We start from the raw sequence: 17,623 nt of genomic DNA, 5'->3' as shown, positions 1-17,623 counted from the left end.
ACCTCTATGCCACTCGGGCAAATGATATCTTTCACCTTTGTATGGAGCCAAGTATCCCGGACGGTTAGGATAGCCCGCATCTACAACATAATACTTCCCTTCTGGAGGATGTGGGAAGTGATCTTCATCTACCTCAAATGCATGGTACAATACACTTGTGTCATGGTAAGACCCCGGTTGACCAGCAGCCACATAGGTGAAACGCATATCAAAATCACAAACAGCAAGCACATTTTGAGTTGGAATGCCCGTCTTTCCAATGTACCTGACTTGTTCATCAGGTGAAACAGAGACACGAATATGAGTGCCATCAAGTGCACCAATGCAATCCTTGAAGTGTGGATATGCTCTTTTATCATTCCGAATCCTCTTGTGGACGGTGGGAAAATTAGGATTGGTTGGTCTCAAGTACTGTTCAGCCATCGCCACCAGACAATCTAGCACCTCATGAAATTTTCTACTAATAGTTTCACCTGAGTGTTTGAACTTGTTTTGGCACCTCCAATTGGACTCACAACCGGAACAAATGAAGAGGAAAATTGCAAGTATCTCATAAGTATTCATATGTTTGGATGGTTGTAGCCCGTACCTCTCAACCAATACATCATGAAGATCAATGAATATTTCTGTGTTCATCCGAAGCATTTTGTGACACTCTCCTGGTGTATTCAGGGTCTCTTGTAACCATCCAATTCCAGTTTGAATTGATACTCTTGGTGGAGCCTTGTGCAAATACAAATCACAATAGATCTCAGCAAGTTTAGCACCTTTGGTGATAATGTCTAAAAACTGGTCACCATCATCACTAGAACTGTCACTCTCACTTTCTGACATCTGAAAATACAAGAAATTATTAAGTGACACAAGCTGAAAAAGATCATGATACATGATACAGGATACATGTTTAACAATCTGAAAAAAACATAGGAGCCCCAAAATCTGGAAAAAACACATGACACAAGTCAAACCATGAAAGGAGCCACACAATCTCTACTTTCCATACTTGCCCATATACTTCCTAGTAAGCCAGCTGAACCTAAACTCATTAGAAGGAAACGTCATGAACATTTCTCTCTGTTCCTTCTTCACAAATAATTCAGATGCAATGAAATATTCATTGGTCTCATAATCGGCACCACAAGCAAGAACGTGTCCCATCACTTCATCAATAGAATATTTTCCTTCTTTCTTGGAAGCATAAGAGCTAGCTGAAGTAGCCATGGATGTCACTGCCTCTTGAATGAGTAATGCAGTCCCTGTTTTCGGCTTCTTGCCTTTTTCTTGGATAAACCTTGGTGCTCTTTTGCCATTTTCATTGACAGGAGATGGATCCTCTTGTGTGTCCCCTTCATTGGTGCTATTTTGACCAATATCAGCTGCACCCTCTGCTGTGTCTTCTTCATTGGTGCCATTTTGTCCTTCCTCAGCACTCGCCATATGCGGAGACCAATGATCTGTACCAATACTAATGATGCTACCAAAACACACTTGTAGTTCCTCTTCATTTTGGAGTCCTTGTTTCCTGAATTTTCCACAACCTGGAATGTCCTGAAAGATGCAAAAACCACATAAATACAACCTAAAATGTACACAAAGATGCAACATGTAAGCAACAGCTCAACACTTACCGCTCTAGCTTTCTTCCACCATTCGTCGTCCATAACGATGGTGCCCTTTGTAGGACACCAACCTGTTCCTGTTTGCCTCAACAACAATTTTTTCCATGCCTTGAAATCTTCTTTCAGCTTGTCCCATTTGTTTTTTATTTGCAGCTTGCTCACCTCAATACCGAGTCTATCTTTCATCCCTTTCTCAACTTCAGCATACCCAACCGAATTCAAATACGTGTTGGGGCGATTCCCTCTACGAACTTGTTCAGCAAACAATTTGCAAAGTTCCCGAGTGTTGACAGCATTCCAATCAATTTCAACCATCTAAAACAACTTAGAAATCATCAATTTCTATCCTCCAAAACATCCCCAATAACATGTCGCTGACACCTCTCAGCAATATTAAAAAAAAGGCCAATCAACAGGCATAGGCACAGAAAAATAGCTCACTGTTATTTCTATGTGTACTATTTCTTTCAAGCTTGCAAGCTCATCCAGTATCACCTTAATTCTTATTTGAAAAAAAGGAGGTTCTAATGGACTTTTGGTGAAATTCTTTCTTGGTCCTTAGATATGATAGGAAACCCTAAAACCCTTTTTCTGCAATCCAATATTCACTAAACTGTCGATGGTGGATTTTTTTTCAGAGAGGTGGATTCCATGGACCTTAGGAAGAAGCTTCCTTTCTGTGTTGGTCTTCTGTTGCGCCTTATAAGGAAGAACTACCGTATCTATGTGACTTGTACCACCGGATATGATAGATCACCAGCATGTGTGATATCATACTTACACTGGGAACTAAGGGATTTGTAATTGCTATTGCAGTTGTGATATCAAAGAGCAGCCTATTGTAATTGCTATTGCAGTTGTTATGATTATCGGTTTGGAACTAAGGGATTTGTTTAACATGCAGAGCTGCAATTGTTTGGGCAACTTGGGATCTTATTGCTTTATTTGTTCTTTCTTGAAACATTTGTTAATATATGTGTAATGCTGATGGTTATGGAGTTAACTGAAACTAATCCCCTACTCATTCAGGTACTACTACAAGTTCATAGTTGGGGGCCAGTGGAGGCATTCGACTGCATTGCCAGCAGAAACAGATGAACATGGGAATGTCAACAACAGATGAACACAGAATACTTTGCAATTGTACTAACCTTGCCGGCGGATGGAGATACGGCGGGGGGAGGGGGGGGGAGTCGCGGCGGTGGGAGATGCGGCGGCGGGGGGGAATCGCGGCGGTGGGCGATGCGGCGGGGGACCAGAGGGCGGCGGGGTCCCGGAGGAGGGGCGGCGGCGGGGGGGGGGGGGGGAGATGCGGCGGGGGAGTCGTGGCGGTGGGGGGCGATGCGGCGGGGGCGGATGCGGCGGCGGGCGGATGCGCCGGGGGGGAGATGCGGCGGCGGGGGGGGAGATGCGGCGGGGGGAGTCGCGGCGGTGGGAGATGCGGCGGCGGGGGGGAATCACGGCGGTGGGCGATGCGGCGGGGGCCGGAGGCCGGCGGGGGCCCGGAGGAGGGGCGGCGGCGGGGGGGGGGGGGGGGGAGATGCGGCGGCGGGGGGGAGATGCGGCGGGGGGAGTCGTGGCGGTGGGGGCGATGCGGCGGGGGCGGATGCGGCGGCGGGCGGATGCGCCTGGGGGGAGATGCGGCGGCGGGGGGAGTCGTGGCGGTGGGCGATGCGGCGGGGGGCCGGAGGCCGGCGGGGGACCGGAGGGCGGCGGGGGCCCGGAGGAGGGGCGGCGGCGGGTGGCCTCCCGGGCGGCGGCGGATAGGGCAGAAGGGGCGGTGGATGTGGGGAGCGGGAGAGACGCGTTCGGGAGAGAAGAAAAGATAGAAACGAATCGTTTTCTTGTAACGAGTGGCAGTGGCGGGTAAATTCATCCGAACTCCACGACGAAGTTTGTAACACGAGCGTTTGGAGCTGGAAACCAGGTACTCCGTTGCTCCGATCCAAAATCCACTACGACTCAAGGAGCATTTTGCTCCGAAGTTGGGACGTTTGGCTGGCTCTGGCCTGCTCCCCTTCGGAGTTGGACTCCAGAGTCATGCCAAACACGCCCTAAAAAGGGATTAAGAGGAACGAAATCTTCCATCGTGTGTCCCGGGTGCCACCGTCGCCACCTGACGATTATGGTCCTGCCGCTAGATAATCCTAGCCGCTCCATAATCCCGCATCACCGCTCGGCAAAAACGCGCCGCCCCCTGCCCCACGTCCACTCGCCAAAATCATGCCGGCCATCCGCTTTCTGCTCGCCTAACCCTTTCTCCTCCTCCTCCATTGCCGCCGGCCGCCGTCGAAATCCGTCGCCTCCGGTGAGCGCCGCCTCGATTCCTTGCACGCATGGCTTCCCTTCGCCTTCCTCGACCCGTTTGAGGCCTAATCCCTTCCCTTCCTCCTCGTTCCGCAGGGTCCCGGCGGAGCTCCGCCGCTCGCCGTCGTCCCTCGCGTGGAGCAACCCCGCCACTGCCTCTTCGCGCCTCCGCCCCTCGCCGGTGAGCCTCGCCGCCCTCCGGGACGCGCCGTACGACCGAGAGCTAAGGCGCTGGTTTGGGGGCGGCGCGGAGTGCGGCGGTTGGCGAGCGAGGGACCTGGCTACGGAGGGAGGCGCAGGGGCGAGCGTGCAGTGCCGAGGCAGCGAGGGAAGGGAGCGTGGGTGCTCCACTGGCCCGCTGTCACTTCGGGCATGCGTCGCCGACCTATCGAAGCCGTGCAGAGATGCCGTCCTCCCGATGCTTGGAGCGTCGGCAACCCCGCCGGATGGTATTGCGCGGAGTGTCCGCCGGCCCGCCGTCGCGCAGATCCGCCGCTCTTCCGTCGACGCGCATGAGGTACTGCAGCAGGATCAGTTCGACGATCATGAGGTGCTGCAGCAGGAACAACACCAGTTTGCTGACATCAAGCAGGAGGAGGCCGCCAGCGCCTTGCTAGCAAGGAGTTTAAACGTCCAGATAAATTTTGTGCAACCAGGTATGCCTCTGTCATCTACGCTTACTGCCAATACCTGTTCAATGTTTTGACTGCTCATTGAACGCTGGATGCGCCAATGTATCACCGAAAGACTTTGACAATTTGGGTGGTAACATCCATTCCTTACAATTGTTGCACCTCTTAGGGTGCGTTTGGTTCGGCTGTGAGCTGTGAAAAAGCTGCTGTGGAAAAGCTGCTGTGAAAAAGCTGCTGTGAGAAAGCTGCTATGAAAAAGCTGAACACCGTTTGGTTCAATCTGCTGTGAAACTGTGAATTGCTGTAAAATATCCGTAATGCCCCTGAGATCCTGATATGCTGTATATATGTAAAATGAGCGTAATGATGTAAACTTTGCATTGGCGACATATTTTTCACGAAATTATATTACATATATAAATAAATGCATTGTTAATTTCAAAAGAGTTGTGAGCTACATAGCAATCTCATATTCCCCTTGCATTTTCTATCGAAGCAGCTATCCTATCACGAATTGTGTTCATAGTAAGTTCATTCTCTCCCTCTATTTCACGACCATCATCTTGAGTTTGTTCCTCAACATTTGATGCTCGTGGCATATACTCCTCATCTGCGTCACACCTCTCAAACTCCTTATCACGCAACTGACTATCACGAATGAAATTGTGTAGCGCAAAACATACTATAATGATCTCTTTCTGCCGGTCAGCTGAGAAACTCGGCATAGCTTTCAATATGCGCCATTTTTGCTTGAGAACTCCAAATGCTCGCTCAATGACATTGCGGAGAGAGGAGTGCAAAAAGTTGAATAACTCATGCTTTCCTTTGCGGTGGACATCCACGACGATGACGAAATTCTAGTATATGGTACGTAGTCCCCTTAAAAGGTGCAAGGTATCCGGTTCGATTTGGATAACCAGAGTCAACAAGATAGTATTTATCTGAAAATAAAAAATAAGTTAGCATTGTACAAAATGATGATGAAAGTGTATAAGGGACAATTTACCTTTAGGAGGTACAGGAAATGAAGGAAAGTTTGCCAATGCATGGTTAAGGATCCGTGTATCATGGGCGGAACCCGCCCATCCAGCAACCACAAATGTGAACCTCATATCAAAGTCGCATATGGCAAGTACATTTTGTGATGTATATCCATTACGACAAGTGTAGTTAATTACCTCATCAACAGGAACAATAACCGGAATATGTGATCCATCTATTGCACCAATAGCACCCTTGAAATGAGGCCAGAAACGAGGTTCTTTTAACTTCTCATGATCATTGCTAAATGTTGGATCCTTCGGTGCGATGTTGTGTTTTGCTAGTTTAAGTAAACACTTCAATACCTCTTTAAATTTTATATGAACTGTCCATGTTGACCGGACAAAACGGTTTTCAGCTTGGGAAAATGACTGAGGCCCTCCAACAATCCATAAGAATATTGCTAATGATTCCATTGATGTAACATTTCTAGAGGATTTCAAACTATATGAAGACACCAATAAATCATGAAGAGCCATGAAAACCTCTGTACTCATCCGAAACATCTTGTAAAAGTATCTTGGACGCTTGAAGCACTTCATGACCCAATCATAACTAGATTCCGAATCTTCCTTTGCTCTATATTCAGCTTTATTAGCATACCGATCATTGTAAAGATCAGCTAGATTTCCAAGAAGCGCAGCATGTTGAGATAACTCATTTAATGAAAGAAGAGACTGCTGGCCTTTTCTAGCCAGCTCTTCCATATTCGCATCCATCTACATAAAGAAAGTAAATTGTTCAAAAAATGCAAGAAAAAATTATTAAACATACACGGGAAAAAATAGTTCCACCATACACTACAAATCTGGTTCCAACATACATAACAAAACTCGTTCCAAGTTAAAAAACAACACTGGTTCCAACATACAAGACAATTGTTCGAACATACGAGAACGTAAGCAAATAAAAGGTTCAAACACAAGAGAAATTGATCTATGTGCCCTTCTTTAACTCGTGCTCCCTCTCAATCAAATCAAGCCTTCCTTCGTTTGTTTCAAGCGCACCAAAAAACTCTCTAAACTCAGGCTTCATGAGGCATAAGTGAACAGTGTGCATCAAAGCAGTTTTTTCCTGAATCCCACAATCCTTCACCATTCTCATGCATTCTGCAATAGTTGGAACACGGCTGGATTGCGGAGGAGCCGATGATGCTTCAAGACTTGAGCCAATTTTATCAGCTGCACTTTCAATCCTCATGCATGTGTTCTTGTCATCCGGAAAAATGGACTCTTCTCCTCCTTCTCTTCAATCTGACTAGACAATTGTTTGCGCTTCTTTCCTGCTGGTTTTGGTTTCTCAATGGGAGTAATCTCCACTGGTTCCTCATCACTCGAGTCACTTGAAGGAATATCTCCCGGACATGATGCGGAAGCACCGGTGACATGCACCTTCTCAAACAGCAGATGTAAATCATCAAGGTGCTTCGGCCCCCTCTTTCGAAACTTGACATGGACACACTTGATACCTCTCTCTGGGTTGTTGCATCGCTGTAAAATAAATTTAGCAAGGTTAGGAACGACATATAACAAAGGCAAATAGAATTCCCTTCAAAAAACATAACGTAACTCACCGCAAGATGTTCATCCCACCACGTGCTAGAGCACTCAACAGTTTGATTCGCATCATCCCATCCAAGCCCAGTGGTAGCATTTTTTAGTTCCATGAACACGGTGTAATCTTTTTTCATGTTGTCCAATTTATTCTTCAATTGTGACCTCACTAGTTTCAACCCGGTTCTTGCAAGAAGTTTATCCTCAAGGTTCTTCCAACCAGTTCTAGTGAAACAACCATTTGGTCTATTCCCAAGAATAACCTCCTCCTTGCAAATATCAATGAAGTGCTTCAAAGTGGCATTATCCCACACCGCCTTTTCACCCATCACTAATGTGAGGATCGCAATCAACTATTTTTTCATTCACAAGCAATCGATGTATTATTCCAAATGTTAAGATAACAAGGGTGTAGACAGTAAAACATGCGTGTTGCCTTGTAAATAGATCTAAATAGAAATCATCAGAAGCAACAGAAGGGATCTACAAGTGCACGACGATATGTTTCATAAACACACATTGTACTTGACAAATTGAATCAAGTATGGAAAAGGCATCCAAAAAAAGGAATGTAGCAAGAATTCTTCCGCAACGTATGTGTTGCTTCAGTACACCTCTAGCAGTATGAAACAATGCATGACACGAATCATGTTTCAATTGCAACAGCTTTCTGGACATCTCTCACACTAATTAAATTAAAGGTTTATGTCAGTATCAAAACATGGTATTTTATTTGCTCCCCAAGTTCCAAACATTACAGGACAGTAAGCAACCAGCTAACTTGCTTGCTTGTGTTAAATTGTGACAAAGCACTGTCAATAATTTGCTTGCAAGCAAATATATACACAACTGCACTGTCAATAATTTACATACCTTTCAAGAACACACATTTACATACCTTTCACACTTAACGTAGAATACAACCCAAATCCAGGCCCTCCACACTTGAGCTGCCTTTAGCTTAGCACCATTTCAGTTCAGCAATCATGCGTATATACTGTTCAATGTTGGAAAGAAATTGTAAGTAACATTTCGTTTCAATGTACAAAACATAAGTTCACAGGTGCTGGTTCGGGTCCCAGCCACTAAAGCCGTCAAAATATACATTCACAGAAGTTATATGGAGGCACCTCTCTGATTGATCATTTAACCCATCAGAATGTTAATAAACCATATTGTTAGCGGTCATGTGCTTCGAGCCTATAACTACCATGCCAATCTCCACCCAATTCTGTTAAGATTGACTGCTTGTCACCCTAAGAAATAAAAAGAAACCAGCTTGCTTAGTCAAGCATTGTAAACTGTACATCAGGGAATCAGGTTCTGGGAAGTCTTTCAGGTGAAAGATCAAATTTGGTTCTGTACATGACCTTGTAAACTGTATCTTGACTCTGTACATGAAATGAATTTTATCTTATTTCTTACCTAAATTTATGCATACATGTTCAGCTGTAGGTCAGCAAGTGTCTCAAATCAGCCAGAGGCCCTTTCCATCGAGTATCCTATGGCTGCATCGATGCCAACTTTGAGTAGGAATGGAAAAGAGTCCAAAGTTACACTGAGCTCTAGGCTGTCTATCAAATTGCCATAGTAAACAGATGTGCCAAGGAATATTGCATGATGTCAGGAGTGTATAGTCCATAGAACAATACACATTCATATAGATGGACAAATTTATCATATCAAACACCAAAGCTCACGCTTTTTCAGCAATTATCCTACATACTTGTCATACATTTAAGGACTAGAAGAAAAGAAGCATACCTTCACCACCTTCACCACCTCCCCTGCTTTCCCCAGCTTATCAATCGTCTGCACAACAGCAAGAAGGGATGAAAGAGAGCAGTCAATTTCTTTCCCTGGATATCTATTTATCACAGAGGAATTAACAACTTGGGGTTATGCATATTTTTATAGCAAAGCACCAATCAAGCGGGCATTACTTGCTACAACGAATCAAATGAAATGGATCCCTCGCTGGATCAGGACATCTCTTTAGAATTGAAGCAAAGAGATCCCTCGCTAACATACCACACCGTCGTATCAATCAAACAACAAATTTGCAAAGCGACGCATGGCGGAACGAAGGGACAGGTGGGTCCGTTACCGTGGTGAGGATGACCTCGAGGGTCGGGGGCGCGGCCGGTCGGCGGTCGGGGCCGCGGGCGCCGGGGGCGGGGGCGCGGCCGCTCGGGGTCGGGCGCCGGGGCGCGGGCGGCGGGGGCCCGGGGGCGCGGGCGTCGGGGGTTGCGGGCGGCGGGGGGCCGGGGGCGCGGGCGCCGGCCGGGGCGTGGGGGCGCGGCCGCCGGGGGCGCAGGCGCCGGCGCTGGGGGGTCGGGGGCGCGGCCGCCGGGGGTGCAGGGGCGCGGCCGCCGTCGAACCCTAGCGCGATGCTGTGCGGGATGGGGAGAAGCGAGAGGAGAACGACGAGAAAAGAAGCGAACCGGTATGCGTAAAGGATGGCAGGCGGGTAATTTGTTGCATCTTGCCGCTGCCAACGCCGCGAAAGCGGTCCCCGACCGGCTGTGGCCGCTAGCGTTACGAGAAGCTGCTGCGTTAGGAAACGCAGAGGTGCGTTACGAGCTGTTTGGTTCGGCTTCCACGTTGCGAACGCAAACGCAGCCGTGAGACGCTGAACCAAATGGGGCCTTAGTCTCTCTTCTGATTGGCGTATGGTCCAACTCTAACTTATTTTTGTCATCCACTGAACTGCTTCACTTAATTCTTAAGTCTTAACTGACCTTGGAGGCACCGTAAAAAAAAATCTTGATTCACATAGTTTGATTGTAGATTTGATTACAGATTATTACAGATTTTATATTCAGATTATATTTGCACTGTGCTTGGAGAAGCAATGCATAGCCTCCGCACATGTGTAGATGGGCTGTTTGTGTTGTTCTCATTTCTTATCACACTATGCCTGCCCTGCAGCGGCAATGCATAGCCTTCGGGGGGGATTTTTGCTTGTTCTTGTCGTGTGCAGTTTGTTTCTTCAGAGAAAAATCAGTAGGTGATGAAGTTTGCCCTGCTTCTTTGATAGAAGCTCCCCAGTTATTTAGGCCTCAGTACAATAGCAATATGGGGTCTGGATGCTAGACGAATAAATGGCTTACTGGTATTAACACTACAATTTTAGGCCTGTTTTTGGTGTGAATTGTTATCTCAATCCTGTATGAATGTGAGCTATAAAATTTTTTTGTGTGTCAATGATATTTAAGCATCAGACACACATAACTCTTAGCCAAAGAATCCATGTCTAGGTGAGGAAGCAGATTTGAACAAGAGAGAGAAGGTATGTTGGGCCTGGATGCATTTACATTGCACTGTCGATTGTGAATACAGATAAATTTTCGGCTCAATACAGTTTATTTAACTTTTTCATGCTTTACTTGGACAAAGTGGTTGTGATAAAGATTTGAGGCTTTCTTGAGAGTTATCTCTGAATTATACTACCAACATTTCAGTTAGGATGCATTATTCTAATTTATCAGTTATGCATAGCTTTTATATTATTATAATCATAAGAATTATTTTCAGTCTGTACAAAAAAAACTAAGAGAAATAGTTATGGATCCCTATGACCGCTGGGCAAGATCCTCCTCTGCCTTGTTCCTTCCTCTCATGTGATCTGGTTACCATATTATCTATTCTGGGAGAGGGCAGTGGAGGCTGTGGCTTCTAATATTTCTCTCAATATTTCTAGGCACTCCAATGTCTTTGTAGGCATGTCACGAGGCTCTCATATGCTCCGTGATCCACTGCCAGTATAAAAGGCTCATGATACAACCGTATCAATTGATGCATACCGTGAGGACGGACATTGCATATAGTCAGGAAGGACTGAACACGCGGTATATTGTCGTCCTCATGTCCATCTATTTTGGGGTGTAAGCCATTGTCTCATTGACTCGCTGTATGCCACTTAAGGAACTCAAGAAACCAGCTTATCATGTATTGCTTGCATAAATTGTAGTCAAGACAATTGTACAATTTGGTGTTTCAATTAAGCGTCCTTCTGTACAAATTATGTATGCCTTAGGCACTCTCTTTTCATATATGCACAATGGAGAAATTATATTTATGGCACCGTTTAGTTTATGTGTTTGTGTTATTTGTTCATGCTTGGTTTGACAATGTTACTTAAAATTGATACTTTTAATGACTCAAATGAACATATTGCTAATATCAGGTATATTGCAACGCATGTTGATCTCAAAATACCATGTTTTTCATGTTTCTTTTACAGGGCTTATGTGGGAACATACGGGCAAATACCTATTACTCTGAATTCTCATGAAAAGTTTTTGCCATCCGTAGCAGCGTACTTGCAACCAACTATAACAAATATAGTTTATGAAATTTTTTTGTCACCCGTAGCAACACACAGCTATAAAGGTAGATCCTGTGACTGGGCTTGGTGACATTGACATAGAGCCAGGAATGAGGGCACGTTGCCATAATATCTCCCTTAACGATGATGACCTAATACATATTTCATTAATTCTAATTGTAATTGAACATCTTTAAAGGAATAACGGAAACTAAACATTAAACACAACCTTAGCTGCATCACATAAAAATATATAAAATAGGTTTCGTTGGTTATGGATCTGTAACTGGATTTTATTGGTTAATTATCTCAACAAACGTTTTTTGAATCAACTATTTTCACGTTGCATGTTACGCTATGGTTAGACAATATTTATTATTTTAGTGAATGATCTTTGTGCTGCGGTAATAATTTTTCTCTGCTCGTAGCAATGCAAGTACACGAACCTAGTAGAGAAGAAAAGCGACAGGAAAGGATTAGAAAACGGCAAGAAGCCTCTCGTAGCATCTAGCACAGGAGCATGGGATTTAAATTAGCAAGAATGGGAGGAGAAGGAAGAGGCGAAGGGAAAGCAGAGATGCACCTGGAGCAGACGCCGCCGTTTGACTCGAGACAGGCGCGTGAGTGTAGGTTTGGACGAGGGGACTAAATATAACAATTAGAATTATTAAATATAAGCTCGTCGGTATATACAGACAGAGGTATCTCCTGCTAGGGTGTACAGACCTTTAGCACGTCACTGCCGCCTCACATGTAAGGGTGCGATGGTGTCCGGCTCCGGCGTGTGCGCCAAGCGCATCGTGGTGGACGCGCGCTACCACATGCTCGGCCGCCTATCCTCCATCATCGTCAATGAGCTGCTCAACAACCAGAAGGTCGTGGTGGCCCACTGCGAGGAGATCTGCCTCTCCGCGGGCTCCGTCTTGTTAGTAAGTCGACTGACAGGGTCTCCAACCAGATGGACGCAAGGTTATCCGTGATCTCGTCCTGGTCCTACGGGTGACGGGCGTACGGCCCGGGTTTGACAGCTGGGATCATGGTCGCCGGAGCTCCCCTGTGCTCATATGGGTCCGACGCCTTCACGTGCCCACGAGGACAGCATGCTCGGGAATGGTCTCCACAGGCCCAGACCCCAAGGGGTCCGGCGCCGTCACGTGTGGGAGCCAGACCCCTCTGGGCTTGTCTATCCAGACTGGCCCCGAGGGCCCGGACCTCCCTCCGCCCTGGAAGGGGTCCGGTACCGCCACGTGCCGTCAAGGTGGTGACCGCAGGGCCGGCCCTGCCACGTGCCCGTGGTAGAAGACCCTCTGCGGGGCGCCGGCCCAACTACCGCATTTGATACGGTTAGGTGGGCTGCGCGCACCCAAAACAGGGCATGGCATGCTCACTGACACACTGGGCAGGTATGCTGACACCACGGTAAGCCCGCCTGTTTCCAAGGTGGCGCGTCGCTGTGCACTGTGCACGGGCAAGCGGTGTACAGTCAACTCATTGCGCCACGCACGTGAGCAAGGGGTGATGATGGTCTGCTGTAGGAGAGCTGAGGCGTGCACTGCCACAGTGCGCGCGGAGGCGACGGCGCGGCGAGTCAGCGCAACCCCTTCACCTGTCAGAAGGTACTGACCCAACAGTGACAGCACGTCCTTCACTGTGTGAACACTGACAGCAGGCATTGTGCCGGTAAGACGGCACAAGACCATATCCTGGCTGTAGATACGCACATCAACCTCTCGATCGCGAGGACTACAGGAAGGAGTTGGATAAGAAGATCACATATCTCTCGTATTACAGGCTCCTGTTGGCCGGGCCCACCTATCGGGGCCCCGCATAGTGTAAACACTCCCCTTAGTCTATATAAGGGAGAGTGCACTCGTTAGAACGACAACTTCCAAGTCCATAAGGTTGACAAGGCCCAACAATTTCCCAAGCTTTCTCAAGCAATACAACACACAAGTGAACGTAGTGTATTACGCTCCGGCGGCCCAAACCATTCTAAATCTTTGCGTCTTTCCCGTGTTCATCCACCCTTTGGTCAAGCGCTCCTAGATCTCCCCCAAACCTTTCCTAAAACTAGGATTAGGCGGGTGTAATCCGCCACCCGGCTGGAGATTTCCTCCGACAAAGCTAATTATAATTAATTGTATGAATAGAGGTTAATTCACGAGATGAATTCATTAAATGTAATTAGTTCATGATTTGACCATATTGTGCTATGTTGTGCTACAATAAATATATGCTAATATTGGATTAATTAGACTTAATAGATTTGTCTCGTAAATTGGGCTCCATTTATACAATTATTTTTATAATTAGTCTTTATTTAATACTTCTAATTGGTATTAAATATTTGATATGACGGGACTAAACTTTAGTTGGGCGGATCCAAGCAGGTCCTCAGTCGCCGCGGCCACTCCAACCAAAAAAAAAAAGGATGAGAAGGGAAGCGGAACATGGAGCGGATGAGGCGGAGGATGAGCTTGGAGAGGGGAGGAGGAGGAGGCGCACCTGATCCATCTGCTGTTGTTGAAGTCGTCACGGCGCTGCGAGGGAGAGTAGACAGTGGCGTCACCTTCTTTGCGAGCGGAGTGCGACACGGGCGTTCAAGATCGTTCCCGGTTCCCCGACTGAGGTGGCTGTGGAGTGAGACCCACGCGGTTTGACAGGGATTTGGTTGGAGCTGTTTCAAACCTGCAGTAGCCAAATGCATTTTTAACACACGGCAGGGTTGTTTTCCCGGCGTGGATTTGCTCCAAGGGGTTTCGGTCCCAATCCACATCAACCCCGGCCTATCCAAACGAAGCTTGAGGGGGGACTGGTTTGCAACAGTGTGAAGTCTATTATGTTATTTCACAAAATTGTTATCGTAGCAACTTCAATTCATAATTTACGTAGTATGCGAGTTTTTCATAACCTGTTGCTACCTAGTCCAGATTTTAAAACATGTCAATTAACCAAAGAAGTAGCAAAGATATCAAGAAATCAATTCTCCATTGAGGCAGAGCATGATGAGCGCGAAGATCAGGAGATTGAGCAGGACAAAGAGTAGAGATGACACGCAAGGGAACAAGCATATATTGTGAACTCCTTGCTGCTCTGCTGCAAAAGGTGTATGTGCCCGAGAAACTGTGTGAGTTACTAAACGTTTTGCTGCAACCAACAAAAGGGGCAGGGGAGGGATTGAAGCCCAGTACGGCCTCAACATAGCTCCGCCGCTACTATTATGAGAGATGCATCACATGATTCTTTGATAAAGTTTCCATGCTCAAGTATCCTATGTAAGTTGATCAGAGATAAAAAAACCTCACGTGCATTTATTTTTGTTTACGCGGAGCACGTGCACTTGTTTTTGTTTATGTAGAGAAAAATCAGAAGATCTGTTTTTCCAAAATTGGAAGTGATACGTCACTAAGTAAGACGTTGTCAAAGCAAACACCACCATAGGAGACGCGGTTTCGCGGTTTCTAGATGTGTCTTCTATAACTTATTGGAGATGTGTGTTAACAATCCGCATTTCCTATGAGTCTGCCAAAAACTTCCATAAATAACACGTGTCTCCAATATATCTATATATGAGACGTGTGTTGTACTCATTGGAGATGTGGGTTTACCATACGCATCTTCTTTGTGGGGCATAAATGGAGACACGCTTTTAAAAGACGCCTCACCTATTACGTACACTCTCTGTTCCAAATTATAATTCGTTTGACTTTTTTGACCCCAAGTTTGGCCACTCGTCTTATTCAAAAATTTGTGCAAAATATCACTTCTTTTGTTGTGGCTTGCTTTATTAATAAGAGTTCTTCAAGAATGACTTAAATTTAACTATGTTTGCATAATTTTTTTAAAATAAGACAAGTGATCAAACTTGATTCAAAAGTTAAACAAATTATAGCCCAGTCTGGACCCAAACTTTTTAGAGGCAATTCCCTGTGAGCCATTATAAAAGTTCTCAATTCCCTGTATGCCACTAAAAAATCCTCGCTCACAATCAGCCATTAATCCAACTTTGTCTGGACTCCGGTACCCTCGCCGTCTATATCTGTCAAGTTGACTCTTTGTTTGACTGAATGTGAACCAACAGAGGACGAGGAAGTGCCTGTTTTACCCTTTGTGTCCCATGAACTGACCTTGACCCTGTCCTTGACGAACCCAAGTCCCATTCGCCTGCTCTTCCTCTTCTCTCCTCTAGCCCGGTCTCCATTCCCCACTCAAAACCCTAGCACGAGTGTCAGCGAAAGCGGCGGGCGCGGCAAGGACGTCGAAGACCCCATCCAATCCCCCGAAACCAGCTGCAAGAAAAGGGGGCATAGATGGGTTAGGGAGGGAGGAAGCAAGGCGCTGGATCTGTGGCCGTGCATCCCGTGCGGAGGCTCGCCGATTCACAATGGCTGGAGCAGATCTTCCAGAAGGGTGAGTGTTCCTTTTCTTCCCTTCATTTTCAAGCATTTCATGGTGTTCTTGTAGATGCTAGGGTTAGTGTAGTGTGGTATGTGGAAATCGGTAGTAATGTCTCCATTGGTGAGTGTTCATCTGTAGGATGGACCCAAAAACGAGCTACAACTTAGAAATAAGGATTATTGCCTACGGTACCCAAAGCAAATGGTATAGCTTTTCAAAGGTTGTTGATGCTGACACAGCAAATTTTAAAGATCTAGTGGAGGAAATTGAGGATAAGTACCCTTGTGGGTTTGGTGATGTAGTGAAATTGTTCTACTATGCTGCTGACACCAAGTCCAACATTGAAGTGACATCTAACCAGGAATTACTTGACATGTTTGACAAACATATCAGTACTAAGAAATGCTACCTGTCCATTGTTTATCATGCTCCTAGTGTTGAGCCACCACCCATACCAATATGGGATGATTGTGTTGATTGCCCATGCACCCCTTCTATACCAGTTCCTTTGGCAATAGATGGAAGCCATAGCCACTTCACACAGACACCAGCTTGTAGTGAGATAAATGCTGAGGACAAGTTCCTAGAAAACCCTAAACCAGAAAATGAACATGGTGGTGTAGATGAGGAAGGCTTGTACATTGACATTGAAGATGGTAATGCTACTGATTAGGCTAAAGATGGTAAGGCTGAGGCTGACCCTGACTATGAAGGGCTTTCTAACTCTGAGGCTGACTCTAACTCTGACTCTGATTATGTGGAGGATGAGGCTAATGAGATGGTGAAAGATAAATTGCCACCTCATAATCCTGAAATAGTGTATGACAAAGTTGACCCCCCCTGGCTGTAGGAAGCATATATCCTGATATGAATGCTTTTAAGTTGGCTTTAGCAACCCATGCAATAAGGAATGAGTTTGAATTTAACATTCAGAAGAGTGAACCAGGGAGGTACAGGGCATATTGCAGTGGGAGAGCTGATGGTTGTAGATGGAGGATTCATGCTTCTACAATGGGAGACAATTTGACAGTGAAGGTAAATGTTTGTTATTTTGTTTTCTTTAATTATGAATGTATTGCTGTTAATTTGTTCATTTGATATATGCAGGTGAAGAAGAACCCTCATGAACATGACTGCCATAGCACTAGAAGAAGTGGAAAGGTGAAGTGTGCAACGAAGTACTGGGTATGTGAGAAGGTGAAGGACTGGGTCTTAGAGAATCCAAAGGTGATAGCTAAGGAACTGCAGGGGATGATAAAGGATGAATACAAGGTACTTGTGTACTACAAGGGAGTTTATCATGGTAGAGAGCTTGCACTTACTGAGTTGTTTGGTGATTGGAAAGAGAGTTTTGACAACTTGTATAGATTCAAGCTTCAAACTGAATAGTCTTGCCCTAGGAGCTTTGCAGTGATAGATCATCACACAATCAATAACAAGGTTAGGTTTAACAGACTATTCTTTGCACTAAAACCATGCATACATGGGTTTCTTCAAGGTTGCAGGCCATATTTGGCATTAGACAGTACATTTCTAGCTGGCAAGTTTAGAGGCTAGTTGTGTGCAGCTTGTGCAGTAGATGGACACACCTTGATGTATCCAGTTGCTGTAGGACTTATAGATTCAGAAACAAATGAGAACTGGGAATAGTTCATGGAGAGACTTAAAGAGGCCATTGGGAACCCAAATGGTCTCACATTCTGCACCGATTGTGGTCAAGCTATTATGCATGGGGTCAGTGAG

The 17,623-nt window shown here is 45.9% G+C and overlaps 1 protein-coding gene across 1 annotated transcript; it reads right to left on the bottom strand.

Annotated features, from left to right (window-relative positions):
• Positions 1 to 990: 990 nt before the first annotated feature.
• LOC112880052 (L10-interacting MYB domain-containing protein-like) lies at positions 991 to 1,934 on the bottom strand. Its single transcript, XM_025944515.1, has 3 exons — positions 1,714 to 1,934; positions 1,623 to 1,632; positions 991 to 1,548 (listed from the first exon to the last, which is right to left on the bottom strand). The coding sequence occupies exons 1-3, from the start codon at positions 1,932 to 1,934 to the stop codon at positions 991 to 993; spliced, it is 789 nt and encodes a 262-aa protein (XP_025800300.1).
• Positions 1,935 to 17,623: the final 15,689 nt, after the last annotated feature.

This window comes from Panicum hallii, chromosome 2, assembly GCF_002211085.1.
Source record: "Panicum hallii strain FIL2 chromosome 2, PHallii_v3.1, whole genome shotgun sequence".
Lineage (NCBI taxonomy): Eukaryota > Viridiplantae > Streptophyta > Magnoliopsida > Poales > Poaceae > Panicum > Panicum hallii.
This window is presented reverse-complemented; position numbering and strand designations above follow the sequence as displayed.

What these genes read in the sequence shown, in the direction of transcription:
- LOC112880052 (XM_025944515.1), bottom strand. Translation starts at nt 1,934, where the DNA reads ATGGTTGAAATTGATTGGAATGCTGTCAACACTCGGGAACTTTGCAAA.